We start from the raw sequence: 16859 nt of genomic DNA on the forward strand, positions 1-16859 counted from the left end.
ACTAGGAAAAAACATGAATAAATGTGGACCTCAGGTGGATGTGGGAGACTCAGCTGTGGGATGTACATATCCAGTGAAAGAATCCCAACCCTGTATAAAAAAAAAATATATATATATATATATATACACACACACATATATATGTATATATATATATTTTTTATTTTTTTGCGGTATGCTGGGCCTCTCACTGTTGTGGCCTCTCCCGTTGCGGAGCACAGGCTCTGGACACGCAGGCTCAGCGGCCATGGCTCACGGGCCCAGCTGCTCTGTGGCATGTGGGATCTTCCCAGACCGGGGCACGAACCCGTGTCCCCTGCATCGGCAGGCGGACTCTCAACCACTGCGCCACCAGGGAAGCCCGCGACCCTGTATCTTAACTGGATCACCGTGGGCCTGGCTGGAAGCCCTAGAGGACTGCCCACTGCAGTGCAGGGCCTGGGTGCCCAGCTTGGTTCCCCTCCCCTCCTTTCAGGCAGCCATTCCAAACCTTCACCAGGTTTTCCAGGTCACTGCTCACCTCAGCCCCCACCCTCCACCTGCCAGCCGGCCACACCTGTGCTTGCTCTCCTGCCCTTCCATCTCCGTGGAACCAGGAAACTCCCTCCTCCTCACAGACCACGCTTCATCAGTCGAGCCCTCTCCACTGACACCCTCCATGGTCCCTTACAGAGACCCTCCTCCAGCCCCACGGCACCCTGGTTCACCTTCACCCGGAGCTCGTGTACCAACCACATGTTCACAGGCCTGGGGACCCCTTGCGGGCAGCAGCACCCCGATCCAGGCACAGTGCTTGCCACAGATGCTCGCTGAAATGATGATTAAAAAGGTAAGAGGGGAACACAGGGACCAATGCGACTCTTCAGAGCGGAGATTCCTGTGGCTATTTTGCATAATGGAAGTCAGAGTGAGTCAACGTCTTCCTAGAAGCAAATTGCTCACCCATGTTAAATAAATGAACTCTTCAGAGCCATTTGGGTCCCATTGCATCAATCACCTGCTCCCCTGCGCTGAATCATGCCCCATTAGAATGACGTCACTTGGCTCCCTCGGCAGAGCTGGCAAACCAGTGGGTCTCCTCGGCACAGAGGCAGAGGGCCAAGTGGCCCAGAGGGGGCCCCTGCTCAGCAGCAGCAACCAACCCCCCTGTCCCCTACCCTCTGCCCGCCATCCCCACTCTCCACCCCTGCCCTCCACCTTGCCTCTCCAAACAAGACAGAGCCCCAGAGTCTACGACCCTTGGCATCTGTGAGACTCTCCGGTATGTTCCCAGTAAATACTCCCTTTCATTGTTGTTTTGCTCAAACTCCTCAGCGTTGGATCCTACACCTTGCAATTAAAAGAACCTTAACAAATACACTCACATTATTTTTAATCCTCTCAGGAGGCAGGCATGTAACTCCCCATTTACAGATTAGGAAGGTGAGCTTCAGTGAGAGGAGGTGACTTGCCCAAGATCACAGAGCTAATAAGCGGCTGAACGGACATTCTGACACCAAAGCCGAGGCATTTTCTACTCCACCATAGTTTCCTCAATGACTTGAAGGAAACGTATGTAATGGGCAGACCACAATCTGAAGAGGCAGCAGATATGTAAAGAGAGACCTTAATGGCTCACTTCTTGGTAATCAGGGCAATTTAGTGGCCTGACAGATGGTGTCTATTTCAGTAGCTATATCACAGCTCTGCAACAAAGACATTTATTTTAATACTCAGGAAATTCAGCTGCAATGTCCCAACCATGTCAATAGCCAAACTATAAATCTCTGGCTGCAGCAAGTTAAATATGGTCAGTGTGTTTTACTCTCTGTTCTTCAATTCCCTGGTCATCTAGCATTAATTCTCAGGATCACACATGATTAGAAGGAAAACAGACTGCCCAGAGCCAACGGAGACATCATCACAGCCTCAAGTTCTTCATAGAAATGGGCAGAGGATAAACCCAAAATCAACACAAAATGGCCAAGGGCAGAGCAGAATAAATCCGTGTTTCCTACAAAGAAAGAACTACAACCTGAAAAGTATACCTTTCTTGGGGGGAAAATACCATAGGCTGCAACAGCTGGGATTTCTTAAACTGACACCTAGAAATTTTCAATTCCTAAATGATCATTTATAACCTTTTATCCTCGATTTGCAATTACTCTTGCAGAACAGAATTAAAACCTTTGCTAAAATATGTAGGTATTTTGCACAGTCATTTAAGCATCACCAGGATCTAAAATATGACTGAAATGCCCACGGGATGACTTTATACTTGTGTTTCTAAGAAGTACAGACAGCAGCCAGCACAAAAAACTAAAAAACAATGCGGTACAGATGATCAAACTAGTGACATGAAATATTAAAATACTCTGTTAGTAAATTTAGAAACATTCTGTTCAACATTTAGACACTTTTTACATACCTAAAACATGATTCAAAATAGTGAAGTTTAACTAAATGTATTCAAATTAGTGATTATTTGTCCATCTAAAAAACCTGATGGGCTTCCATCTTGTTTCAAAACAGACTGTGCCTCGTGAAAAGATGCTCAACATCGCTAATCATTAGAGAAAATGCAAATCCAAACCACAATGAGGTACCACCTCACAGCGGGCAGAATGGCCACCACCAGAAAGTCTACACATAATAAAGGCTGGAGGGGGTGTGGAGAAAAGGAACCCTCCTGCACTGTTGGTAGGAATGTAAATGGGTGCAGCCACTATGGAAAACAGTATGGAGGTTCCTTAAAAAGCTAAACAGAGGGCTACCATATGATCCTACAATCCCACTCCTGGGCATATATCTGGAGAAAACTCTAATTCAAAAAGGCACATGCACCCCAATGTTCACAGCAGCAGTATTCACGATAGCCAAGACATGGAAGCAACCTAAATGTCCATCGACAGCTAAATGGATAAAGAAGATGTAATGGAATGTTACTCAGCCATAAAAAAAGAATGAAATAATGCCACTTGCAGCAACATGGATGGACCCAGAGATGATCATACTAAGTGAAGCAAGTCAGAAAGAGAAAGACAAATACATGATACCACTTATATGTGGACTCTAAAACAATACGATACAAATGAACTTATTTACAAAACATAAAGAGACTCACAGACATAGAAAACAAACTTATGGTTACCAAAGGGGAAGGGGGGAGGGGATAAATTGAGAATCTGGGATGAACAGATACGCCCTACTATATATAAAATAAACAACAAGGACCTACAATATAGCACAGGGAACTATATTCAGTATCTTGTAATAACCTATAATGGAAAAGAATCTGAAAAAGAATATATGTACACACACACACACAAACACACACGTGTATAACTGAATCACTTCGCTGTATACCTAAAGCTAACACAACATTGTAAATTAACTATACTTCAATTTTTAAAAAACAGTTAAACAAGACTGTGTCTGATTATGGGTTAACGTGCATCTTAATATCCAACTAAATTTGGTCAAAATAAAGGAACTATTCACAAAATAAAGCAACTAAATCACAAAACATTAGCCCTCTGAGATTTAGTTACTGGACTTGCCCAAGGTCACTCAAGTGAAGTGACAGAACCAAGAGAGGAATCCAGGCCTCCAGACTTCCGGCCCAGCCCAATGGCCAAGTTCTCGCTGACATTCTTATTCAAGAGGGATGGCAAAACGCAAATCCACAAATGGTCAGAGTTAAGAAGGAACCCCCACCGCTCAGGCAGCGGTGCGCTCCAGGACCAGAGCTGATACGGAGCGGATACACAGTGCAACGGCCGGTACTGGTGCTAAAATACGGAAACACGTCTACACCAGTTGTAAACTAACCCCTGATCCATGCACCCCAACCACCCCGGCCCCTCTCCAAGACCCAGGAACTACAGGGTTGGTGCCTGGCACAAGAGGAGGCCTCCGGGACCCCACTCCAGCCCTAGCGCCTGAGTCTGTTCTGATGGCTGTGCCCGTGCTACACTGGTTGTTAATTATTTTGAGAATCATCCTTCACAAAAACCACAAGTCATGATCAGAGTCATTCATCAGAGAAAAATTTGCATAACAATTCCCTGTTTTCTGAACGTATGTACTTAATTAAAGCCGGGCTTAAAAAAAAAACAACAAACCTTGGCCGACAGTGAACGCCTTTCTTTCCCATCTCTGGCTGCCTAGCTGTAGTACAGGCAAGCTGCACATCAGAACAATCTGGACGCATCTCCACAAACCAATATCATCAGTCATTCAATCAACAAACGTCCACTGAGCCAGGCACTGGGATTCAGACACGAACACCAGTTCCCTTCCCCTGAGGTGCCTCCTGGGGTGCGCAGGGCTCCAGGGAGGGGAAGCACCAAGGCGGCTCCGTACGTCAACCCAAGGGCTAAGCGCTACGGTGGATGGATGTGCAAAGTGCCGCACAAGGGGGTGGACAAGGAGACGTCGCGTTCAGCAGGCCAGGCAAGGAGCCCAGAGGAGGTGACACCAGAGCGGCAGCCCTAGGGGTGTGCAGGAGCCACCAGGTCAACAAGGAAGAAGAAGGCATTCCAGGCAGATGGAACAGCATGTGCAAAGGCACAGAGAGGTACAAACACGGAGTTTTCGGGAATCTGCAGGAAGTGAGGTGCTGTTAGAGATGATGGGGAATGAAAGAAAAGGAGAATGGAGAGCTAGCTTGGGGCCAGATCACGAAGGGCCTGCTGTGCCCTTGTAGGTGTGCATGGAAATGTTCAACTGGAAAATGTTCTTACCTCGAGATTACATAGTTCTTGAGAGAGTTGCCCCCAGGAGGGCAAACATGAGGCTCATCTTTGAACAAGCTCTAGTTTCTCGGTTTCCTGAGCAGTGCAAATACTAACACTCAGCTGAAGGATACTAATCTGTAAGGAGGGAAGACTGAGAACCCCTCCTCCTACCTGCTGTAAGCTCATTTACCAGCACAAGGGCCTTGGAGGATCTTCAGGTCAGAGGAGTCATCAAATATGTGTCAGGAAAGGATATGAATTTGCATGTGAATGTCCAATTCCAGGCGGGCTTACCTCGGAGAAGATGCTTTTGCTGCCTGGTGACTGAGAAGAGCACTTTTCTGTTATTAAGTCTTCACTCCTGAAATCGAGATCCCCCGCAGTCATTAAATAACGGTTCTGCTGTATTGCTTCCAAGTCTTTTTCACTGAATTTCTAAGGAAGAAAACAAATCATAAGGAAGTTGTCATCAAGAAAAAAATACTAAGCGATGGTCCCAAACTCTTTAAGGGAAGATTTACTGTTTTTCACAATTTAAACAATTGCCACCATCCCCACATATTAGGCAATTACAAATGGTAAGGCAATCCCTTTGTGCATTATTACAACCAGGAGCGCAGCACGCCAGCAAGGCACAGGCAAGGACAGTGGCAGTCATTACAAACCTCCCCTCTCGCCACCACTGGGACACCTCCCAGCGGGTACAGAAGACGAAGCCCAGGCTCTGGTCCCACGACCCAGGCTCCAATCCTGGGTTCTCCTTGGCCAGGGTGTGATTTCTGTTTCCCATGCTACAGGGTTAGTGCAGTGATTAGAGGGACTGTGTATCGAAACCCAACAAAGTCTAGGCGCTCCTGAAACATTATAAATTTGACAAAACTTGAACCGTCCATATCTACGAGGAGATTTGACTTCCAGGAAGAAAAAGGCAAGACTGCAACTACTTTGGGGGTCTGGTCACAGGTGAAAGCTCCTCCTTCACGATGAGACACCATACAGCCCAGTTCACCAGCTCCTTCAGACGAGGTCACATCCAACGATACTGCAGGCCTGGAAACCACTTCTCTGGTCTTTCGGCCAAATTCAAGCACAGAAATCTATTCCTAACAATTTAAAACCTGGTAACTCCTGCACTAAGTGTCCGTCCACTCTCTGTGGGAAATTAAGGGTGAGAACCTCATCTCATTCCCAATCACCCATCAGAATTAATTCATCATGTCAAACATTTCTAAAATAGCTGAACACAAACAAGAAAGTAGAAGCAATTTTTTGTAAAAACCCATTGAACTGTAACAGGGAATCAAATAACCAAAACAGAAATTCAGAATTACCATCATACAGTTGTGCTTGAGTTACAATTTTCATTTTTATTTCTTAAAAGTCCAACTATACATACACATTAACAAACGGGCCCACAAGGCTTTAGAAGGGAACAGCCACCCCTAGCTCGCCACTTCTCACCTCTGAGTCCCACTCGCAGAAAAAAACCGCTTTTGACTCTACTGATTTCTGTTATTTACTTCCATGTTTCTACACTGCGCTCCTATGCTCACATGGCTTGATTTCCTAAGGTTAGATTTTATTAACTGGCTCCTGTCATAGAAGTTTAAGGATGCAGCTCTCACATCATCCACCCCCCAACGCTTTTCCTAATAGTTACATCACGATTTTGGTTAAATCAACATTCTGCATTTACGTGATTATGGCCACGCACATACTGTCCACAGCCCAGCCAAATGGTGTTCCATGGCGACATTTCCGTTCATGTTTAATTCCTTGCTTTTCTTGGAATTAGCAACAACTGCTTTGTTGTGTTTACTTAGTTCATAAAACTGAATTATGTACTTAGTGTTAATTTATCTCCAAACTTATAAATTCTTCTACATGGAGTCAAGACACATCAGGTAAATGATGGGCTCTATTTCAGTTTCTTGAAAAAATCCCAACTAAGCCCTCCCTCAACGGCTCAAATCTGGGCTTCTGCGTAAGTGGCTGGGATCTGCCTTCCCCACATGCCAGGTGAATTCCCTACTTTCTGGATCCCATTCTGTGTTACTTCCTCGTTTGTACGGACTCGTCCTCCAGCAGTTTCCTGCAAGGAGCACATGGAGGCAGATGAGTTTAGGCGTCAAATACCTGAAATTGCCTTTATTCTGCCCTCATTCTTGCTGCCAGCTTGGCTGACTACAGAATGCTGGATTGGAAACCACTTTTCCTCAAAACCCTGAAAGCACTGCTCTCCTGTCTCCTGGCTTCCAATGTTTTTTTTTAACATCTTTATTGGGGTATAATTGCTTTACAATGCTGTGTTAGTTTCTGCTTTATAACAAAGTGAATCAGTTATACATATGCATATGTTCCCATATCTCTTCCCTCTTGCGTCTCCCTCCCTCCCCTGGCTTTCAATGTTGCTGCTGAGAATTCTGATGTCATTTCGGGTCTGGATCCTTTGTATGGGACCTATTATTTTCCTCTCTCTGGAAGCCTTTCAGATCCTCTCTCTGCCCCTGTGTTCTGAAATTTCACAATGACACAGGATTGTGAAATTGCGATAGATGTCTTTCTTCATTCACCGTGCCAGAAACAGAGCAGGCCCTTTCAAGGTAGAGATATCTGCCCTTGCATTCTGAAAAGTTTTCTCCTATTACTTGGAACTTTTCCTTCCCTCTGCTTTGCCTCTTCTATCTTTCTGGAACTTTTGTTCGTCATATATTGGAGCCCTTGACTCGAGCCTCTGATTTTCTTATCTTTCTTCTCTCATTTGCTCACCTTTTTGTTTGTTTCTATGTTTAACTATATTTTCTGGAAGATGTACTTGACTCGTGCAACTTTTCTAACTCTTTTGTTAGGCTCTTTATATCTGTAATCATACTTCTAATTTCCAATAAGGTCATCCCTCTTTTTCCCAAATATCTTTTTTATCAGATCCCGAACTCATTTCTTATCTGAAGATGTTACAGTACTGAGTTTTTTGAAAAGCTGTCTAGTTTTCTTCTCCGCCTCCACTGTTTCTGTTTCCTCTACGTAGCTTTGTTCTGTCTTTGTCTTTCCTCTTAGACGCTTTTCTCCTGTTTGAGGAACTCGGGCCACCCACGTATCTTTAAGGGTAGAAGTGTCCAGAAGCTCTGTGAGTGTGGAAAAGGTACCTCAACGGCAGCCTCACTGTGAGGTGATCAGGCGGGGACTCGGCTGTTTGGTTGAAGGACCCCCTACTGTCAGTCAGCATCTTTCAGTCTTCTGGGTCCACAGAGGACTCTCCGTGCTGGTACGCACACTTCCACTCCTTCTCACTGAGGGATCCACTCCTGTTTTCAGCTGCACCTGGTGAGCCCCAGGCCAGAGCTTCTCTGGTTTAAGGTCCCCCCAGAGTAAACCTCCCATATAGTGCTGGTGACAATAGGCCACCTAACTGCCCAGCATTCCAGCAACCTCTGTTGCTGACAAAGGTACCAGGTACCCCCACTGCCCGCTGAGCCTTCCTGGGTTCTGTAGGATTAATCAGCTTCTTCTTGTTGGCTTTTCATCCCCAAGACATGAGGCAGACGGGAGAAAGCTGAATCCTATGTAGTTACCACTTATCATTCAAACAGCAACCTGCCCTTCCACCATTCCCATTCTCCTGGTCCTGTGCGTTTATACCTTTTCACCCCTTCACCGTCACGTTAATGAGGCTTCAGGAGGAAGCAGTGTTAAACACGCATGTTCACTCCACCATGGTTACCCGTAATTCTGAGCTGAATCAAAAATCCAATATACCATCAAATGATAAGGGTAGTCCATGACAAAAAAGGAACAGATAGAAGAAAAATACAGAGGAGTGAGACAGCATGGCACAAAGGAAAGCCAGGACCGCAGCAGAAGGCTGGCGCTAGAGCAAAGCAGGCCAGGGCCTGAATCAGGCCCTGCCGTTTACTAGTCACGTGACCCAGGACAACTCCCTTCTCTTCTCGAAGCTTTCATTTCTACAAACTTACCTCCCTGGTGGCTGAGGTCCAAATGGCATAAAGAAAGCTCTACAGCGCTCCAATAAATAACAGTGAAGACCACAGTCTTTTTTTTGCCCAGCCTTACCTTTTTATAAGCATTCCTGTCAAAAAGTTTAAAAAACAAAGCAAAACAAAAAAAACCTATGCCGAAGTCAAAAGATTTAAATACAAAAGAAAAACTGTTGTGGTACCTGAAGCAACAAGTCCTTCTGACTGGCACTTTCTGTTAGACTTCTGATCACTTGCTCTTGACTGTGCAATTTTTTATTACTTTCATTCAAAAGACTCTTGTAACGATTCTCCACTGCTTTCTCTCTTTCATTCACTTCACTGCGTAATTTCTCAACTTCATTTCTAAGGTCCTACCAGAAGAAAAAAGAAACAATGGAATTTACTTGACAAAAGTTTCAAGGTAATCTTTCACCTGTTTACCTTACTGCTGTAAGAGAGCAAGCTAAATAGATATATTTAACAAACGTGAGCTTCCTTCTCATTTAAAGTCTTATAAAAACCAACTTTTAAGAATAATAAATTTGGGGAAAGCTTCAATGCACAGACATTTATCACAAAATTATTAACAATACTGAAAAACCAGAAAGAAACTAAATGTCTAAATCTAGCAACAGAGAATTAATTATAAAAAGCATATGGTATTAAAAAATCACAATTACGAGTAAAAACAAAGCAGGATACTATGTAATATGATGTGATTGTTTTCTAAGCGTTTACACAAAATATTGTCAAGGCTATGGGGAAACACACCAAAATAATGACAGTATCCCCAAGTAGAGCGATTATGGGTGACTTTGCATTGATTTTCATTTTTCTGAGTTTCTAAAATCTCTAAGTCTGTATTACTTTCATAATCAGAAAAAAAACTGTCTTAAAAAATGACATTTATAATAACATGGAAAATGCTGATGTTATATTGTTAAGGAAAAAAACAGAAAACAAACAGTATACAGTGTGATTTTTAACTACCTCAAAATCTGTACTATTTATAATATTGAAGCACTATTCGTAACAGCAAAAGGCTGGAAACAACCCGGATGTCCACCCACGGAGAAACAAACTCTGGTGCATTCTCACAGCGGAGCACTCTGAAGCTATAAAGGAAAAGGAATGAGGACTCTACAAATATCCCGCCCTCAAGTAATCTTCTAAACATATTGCGCAGGTGGGCATGTGGGGTGGAAAGTGGTGTGGACCCCAAGAGAAAAAAAAAGTATGTCTAGCATACTGCCATTTATTTAACCATAAATAATGGCTGCCTATATGGAAAAGGAGAGAACGAGGTACAGGAGAGAGTAGACTCATTTTACAGATGTGCCAGTGAAGTGGTTTAAATGTTTAGATAATTATTTTAAAAATAAAATAATAATCTCCTAAAACTAAAAGCAAAAGAAACAGAAAAAGAATTTAACTGTGTATCAAGGTGACTGGTTAACCAACCAGAGAGGAATGATCTCAGTAACGTAAAAGCAGACTAATTTGTACACCCCCAGTGGGATATTTCTCCAATGTCAAAGGGACTGCTGCAAAAATCGTAAACTGTTTTCAGTAATCATGTTGCAGGAAATAATATTCGTATTGTTACTCTGAAACTGTGTGCATAGATATATACATATTTATTAAATAAGTAATTATCACTATCATAAGAACCAAGCCTCAGAGAAAACAAATACAAATATAAAAGAAGTTAAAACATGTAATTCTAAATTTGAATTGGAAATACGAACATGAACTTACATTTTATTTCTTTCCTTTCACTGAAAAAGCCTAGAATCAGTATCCTCCCTAGCATGCAGGCTGTAGTCTCTAAATATCATTGCTCACCACAAAAAACCAACAGGGTTCTTCAAAACAGTGGTTCTCAAAGTGTAGTCCCTAGAACGGAGTTAGCAGCACCACCTGGGAACCCCAAATGCAAATCACTGGGCCCTAACCCACACCTATTAAATCAGAAACTCTGAAGGGAGGGAGGGAGGGCCCAACAATCTGTGTTTTAATAAGCCCTCCAGGGGATTCTAAATCACACCAGAGTTTGCCTTATAGAAAGGGATGATTCCAGGCCTGGGGCAGGAATATATAGTATGAGCTCAGACATCTTATCATGTCAGAAAGGAAGGAAGCTGTCAAAGACTACACATTCACGTCCAGAGAACTCAGGAATCAACTCGAATAAGCTTTTTCACTGTCGAAAGATAGGACAATTAGAATATCAAGGATAATGACAATGAATTAAAATACATCAAAAATGTTAAAAAGCTATGAGTTCATAATAATTAAAAAATAAAAAACCTTTTGGTCACTGTGATAGGCAGAATTACGGCCCCCCAAAGATGTTCACATCCTAACCCCCAGAATCTCTGACTCTGCTGAATTACAGGGTAATAAAAGTTGAAGATGGAATGGAGGTGGCTAATCAGCTGACCTTAAAATAGAGAGATTATCCAGGTGGGCCCAATATAATCAAAGATCCTTAAAAGTGGAAGAGGGAAGCACGAAAAAGACTCCACCAGCCGTTGCTGGCTCTGAAGATAGATGGGAGTCACGGGTCTAGATGTGCAGACAGCCTCTAGAAGCTGGAAAAAGCAAGGCAATGGATCTTCTCCTGGAGCCTTTAGAAGGAACACAGCCCTGCCACGGTAAGACCCATTTCAGGTTTCTGACTTCCAGAACCACAGGGCAGGTGTGTGTTGGTAAGCGGCCAAGGGTGTGGTGATTTGTTACAGCAGCAACAGGAAACTAATACAGTCACCTTTAGAAGGTTTTAGGGAATTCTTCCGTTGTCTTTCTTGTATGAACTACACCCCAGAGTAACTAAATAGACAACGAAAAACAAATTTTTCTTCATACAAGGATACAGCTATAAAAGAAGAAGGAATGATGAAATTAGATTATCACCATTTTGCAAGCAATCATCCACGGCTAGTAACATCACAAAAACAGGGACTAGCAGATACAGTGTACCTCCTGCTGGAAGTACAAATGACCACCTATGGTGTGATCTTGCCAAAAAATTAAACCTGAATTTGATCGTGCACCTTATCTAACTACCAATTTACTAGAAATGAAAGTCAGCAGAGAAACACGTTGAATGACATTACAAAAATACAATCAGCAAAATCCAGAATGTGGAAAACAATAAAGGACAAAGGACCCAACTTATTCAACAAATAAATTTCAAAGAAAAAAAAGGAGAGACAACCTGTAGATTAAATAATAATTAAGAAAGTTAGGGAAGGCTAGTGTGAACTCACAAATTCATACTGATTCTACTGATTCATTCTGAGTTCATTCTAGCTTCCTTTTCTTAATACGCACACACAAACACACGCACTCTTGCTCACACACAGAGATGGACACAGAAATAAATACAGATGTGTATGTGCATGTATGCAAACATATTTTCAAGCTCTGTCTACTGCCAAGGCCTAGAAGTACTGACACCCCAGTAGTAATGAGGATACCTGTCATTCAGATCTTGGTTCCTAAATATCATTCTCCAATAAAAGAAACCAGAGATCCTTAGAGAAATGGTTGATTCCAGGATTGGGTTAGGGAAAATACAAGAAGAGTCCAGGACATCCTGTGACCCTAACAAGTACGGAAGTGCTCAAGAAATGTTAAAGACACAGGAATCAATTTGAAGGAGTTCCCAATGGCCATATCTGGGCCAATCTGAACAAGAAAATAAAACACGATAGTAACGGCTTAACAACCTACAGAATAGAACAAATATCCATGAGTCCATACTGATATAAACAACTATACAATAAATAACTGCAGGAGAAGGGGCAGTCCTACCTTACAGTAGAATTACAACTAATAAGTGTAGAAGGAATGATGGAAAATCACCACTAAGCAAACACCACAGTAATGACTGTTGTAGGTAAGGGTCATCAATAAGATGCTTAAAAGTATGAGGAGAAACAAGACATTTACATAGTGTCAAAGTATTTCCCCCAAAATACTTATCACAAATGGAAAATAGTAACTTTACTGCGGAGAAACCCAGGAGACCCCCACCTTAACCAAGTGACCAACACTAACTGCACCAGAAATAAGACGGACTGACATTATGCACCTCCAGATATGACATATCTCGTCTATGCTATTCTTGCCAAAAATGTATAACCTCAATCTAATCATGAGAGAAACATCAGACAAGCCCAAACTGAGGGACAGTAACAAGATAACTGATCAGTACTCTTCAAAGGAGTCAAGGTCACAAAAGACAATGACTTGAGCAACTGTCCCAGGTTAGACAAAACTAAGGAGACATGACAATTAAAGGCAATGTGGATCCTGGACCAGAAAAGGGGCATTAATGGGAGAACTGGCAAAATTCAAATACAGTCTGCAGATAACAATATTGTATCAGTGTTAATCTCCTGATTCTGTTGAGTGTTCCATAGTTATGTGAAACGTGAACATTAGGGAAGCGGGACGAAGGATACATGGGAACTCTGTTATTATTTCGAATCTTTATGTCTAAAATTATTTCAAAAGTAAAACTTTTAAAAAAAGAGACTTATCAATCAGTACAACGTCCAGATCATGATTTGAACAAACTGTTTTACAACAATTTTTAAATAAGACAGGGAAATCTAAACATTAATTGGCTAGTTGGTAATATTAAGAAATTATTAATCTTTCTGAAGTGGAAAAAAAATTTTTTTAACATACTGAAAAACCAACAAAATAATATGCCTGGGAATTGCTTAAAATACTTGAGTGTTGAAAGAGAGGGAGTTGGGAGGAGGGTACAGATGAAACAAGGTTGGCTATGAGTTTATGAGTGCTGAGCTGGGTGACAATTACCAGAGGGTCAATGTACTATCCTCTCTCCTTTTCTGTGCATTTGCGTTTTTCTTTAGTAAGTAGTTTTTTTAAAGTAATGATTAAAAACCTGAAAGAAATTACCAAAACACATGATTATGGATGATCTTTTTTTTTTTGCTGTACGCGGGCCTCTCACTGTTGTGGCCTCTCCCGTTGCAGAGCACAGGCTCCGGACACGCAGGCTCAGCGGCCATGGCTCACGGGACTAGTTGCTCCGCGGCATGTGGGATCCTCCCGGACCGGGGCACGAACCCGCGTCCCCTGCATCAGCAGGCGGACTCTCAACCACTGCGCCACCAGGGAAGCCCATGGATGATCTTTTCAATTATTTTTTCTCAATTTTTAAAACATTTTATACTAAGTATAGACCACATTCATAATGGGGGATAAAGTAAACATTTTTAAAGTAACATTTTTTAAAAAGAGAGAAACCACTTCAAAGATTAAATGTTACTCTTTTTCTTGGGCAAACAGATGATGATAAGATTGTCCTAAGCCTTTAATCCAAAACAACGGGACCAAGAACCTATCGTGAATTATAAATGTAAACAGAAATTCAATTCTAGAGGGAGGAAAGAAGATCTTATTATAAGGCAACAGTAACAGAATTCTAAAGCTAAAGAATAAAAACATTCTCCCACAATACAGTTGGGCCAACAAATTAAGACATTTTCCCACTGCAGACGTTCCTGTCAGCCCTTGTCCATCTGCAGCCATAATTTTTATACAATTTTAACTTTGGTTTGGATTTTTTCCCAAAAATGTTACTTTATTCCATTACACCATGAGCTACAAAGAGCACACGCCAATTAAACAATGATGACACAGAAAGAAAAAATCTTAGAAGTTAAAAAGAAAAGTTTAAGAGTATAACGTCCAGAAAATAATTATTAAAAAAAAAAGTACAAAAGACGGAGGTCCCCGGAGCTGCTGCGCCTGAGCTGACGACTTGGCTCTCCTCCTCTGAGTCCAGGAGAAAGGCTAGATGAGGCCACCGGGTGATGCACAATCTTCCTATCTATCCATTTTAATGAGAGTATCCTACCTCTCCTATTTCCCCACCGTCTCTGTCTGCTCTTACGGGGAATAGAGCAAAGAACAGCTCTGTGCATAAAACAGGTTTTTTTCTAACTTCTGGTTTGTTTTCTTAGGCTAAATCTCCAAGAGTGGAATTACTAGACCCAAGAGTAATAATAATAAACATGGTTCGAGGATTCTCTCTACAAAAGAATTCACTTTCTTCCCAAAAGACAGTGGCTGAAATGCCACCAACAAAGCCTACGTTTCCTGTTTCACCGCAATCTCACCAGCACTATTTTCTTAAATCTTTGCTAATTTAATTGGTATCAGATGGTCCTTCAAAGGGTTTGAATGCACACGTCTCTAATGGCCCCCACCATCAGCTTTGATATATCCGATTATCTAGATTTCCCCTTGTGCAAACTGTCTTTAGCCATTCATGAAAGTAGTTTCGAGGACGGTTCTAAGGAAAAGCCGATCTCTCAAGAATCGCCGCCCACGGTGAGCGTACACAAGCACACACACACACTCGCACACTCTCACAGTCCCCCGACATCAGAAAGGCCACCAGGACAAAGTCCATCTGTCTTACTAATGCTACCAGAGAACAGGCAGATGATGAACGTTTCGTGATCGTCTTGCCTTCCTGACCGCTTAGCGAGCTGTCCTAGTCCAAACGAGGATGGGGCCCAAGCGCAGAGGAGCAGCCGTGGCTGGTGGGCAGTAGCCTGGGGCCGCCCCGGGAACGCCCACGCCTGGGACCGCCCACGCCTGGGTTCCACTGGTAGGAAAGCTGCGGTATGTCAAATCGCATTAACCCACGTAACCTTCACAACCCACGTGGCCTGCAAGGCTTTACTCCACCTGGACCCCCACTACCTCGCTGACCTCTTCTGCTGCTCTCCCCTCACTTGTTCCGCTCTGGCAAACCCGGCTTTCTTGCCGTCTCTCTTACATACCACGTACACTCCCAGCTCAAGGCTCTTCTACTCGCTCCTCTCCCTGCCTGGAAAATTCCCCAAGGCTGCTCCCTCACTTCCATCAAGTCTGAGCTCAAATGTCACCTTCTCAGTCCAGTCTTCCCAAGCCCGGCCCACCTAAAATCACCACCACAAGTCCCACCGCAACCTCACTCCCCGTATCCCTTCCCTTCATTATTCTTCCTCATAGCATCTGCTAATACGGTGTTTAATTATGTGTATGTTTTGGTTGTGGTCTCCCCTACCATGAAAGCAGGGATTTTTGTGTATTTTGTTTACTGTTTTATCTCCAGCACCTAGAATGGTACCTGGCACATAGTAGGCACTCATGGCAGATTTAAGATAGCCATAAATTCTTTGACCTTCCCATTGAAAGGTGTGGCGTCTGTGTCCCCTCCTATTAAGTCTGGGCAGTGCGGTGACTACCATGACCAACAGAATATGGCAGAAGTGACACTAAGCCAGTTTCTGGGTCCAGGCTTTAAGAAACTGGCAGCCTCCAACTCGTGTCTCTTGGAACTATGAGTCACCATCCAAAAAGCACGACTACCCTAATGCTGCCATGTTGGAGAGGCCACACACAGGTCTCCAGTTGACAATCCCAGCTGTGTCAGCTTTCCAGCCATCCCCCAAAAGGTAGCAGACATGTGAGTGAAGAGTTATGGATCCTCCAGACCAGCCCATCCACCAGCTGAATGCCATGAGTGACCTGGGCCATGGAGAGCAGCAAATCACCCAGCTGAGCCCTGCCCAAACCCTTAAGCCACAAAATCATGAGATATAATAAAATGGTAATGTTTTGAGACACCAAGTTCAGGGGTAATTTGTTATGTAGCAACAGATAACCAAAACAGCACTCAGTAAATATCTGTTGGACGACTGAATAAATGAAGGAAGTAGATGGGACTGCTCCCATTTTATGAACGAGGAAACAGGTCCAGATAGGTAAAGTAATTCTCCCAAAACCACAGTCGCTAAGGGACAGCACCTGTCTGATTCCAAGCCTCTCAGTTCGCTTCCACACAATGACAAGGGTTTGGATTTCTTCGTTATCAGCCACTAATGCAATGATCCCAATCCACTCAGTGGTCATCTGACACTTGCTTTTAAACAAACCTCCCCCTGAAAACTGCTGAGAAAGGGACAATGACATCTTTTGTTAAGCCACTTAGGTACATCTTTAAATTCACAATAAATTCACCTGCCATCCTAGAAAGATCCTGTCTACTTTTTAATTTTAAAATATGTGTGTATTATGCTAAGTAAAAAGTATACACTGCTCATGTGCACAGTAATTACAGGTCCAC

At 43.0% G+C, this 16859-nt stretch overlaps 1 protein-coding gene across 8 annotated transcripts in view; it reads right to left on the minus strand.

Annotated features, from left to right (window-relative positions):
• Positions 1-16859, minus strand: part of CDK5RAP2 (CDK5 regulatory subunit associated protein 2) — a 178167-nt gene that overhangs the window by 91084 nt on the left and 70224 nt on the right. For 7 of the 8 annotated variants that reach the window (XM_033427340.2, XM_033427339.2, XM_033427336.2 and 4 more), the window contains 3 exons: positions 8896-9066; positions 6751-6810; positions 5013-5153 (listed from right to left, as the gene is read on the minus strand). In XM_033427340.2, coding sequence (XP_033283231.1) covers positions 5013-5153; positions 6751-6810; positions 8896-9066 — 372 coding nt within the window. The remainder of the gene's footprint in view (positions 1-5012; positions 5154-6750; positions 6811-8895; positions 9067-16859) is intronic. The other variant, XM_033427335.2, reaches the window with a different exon arrangement.

This window comes from Orcinus orca, chromosome 6 (genome assembly GCF_937001465.1).
Source record: "Orcinus orca chromosome 6, mOrcOrc1.1, whole genome shotgun sequence".
Lineage (NCBI taxonomy): Eukaryota > Metazoa > Chordata > Mammalia > Artiodactyla > Delphinidae > Orcinus > Orcinus orca.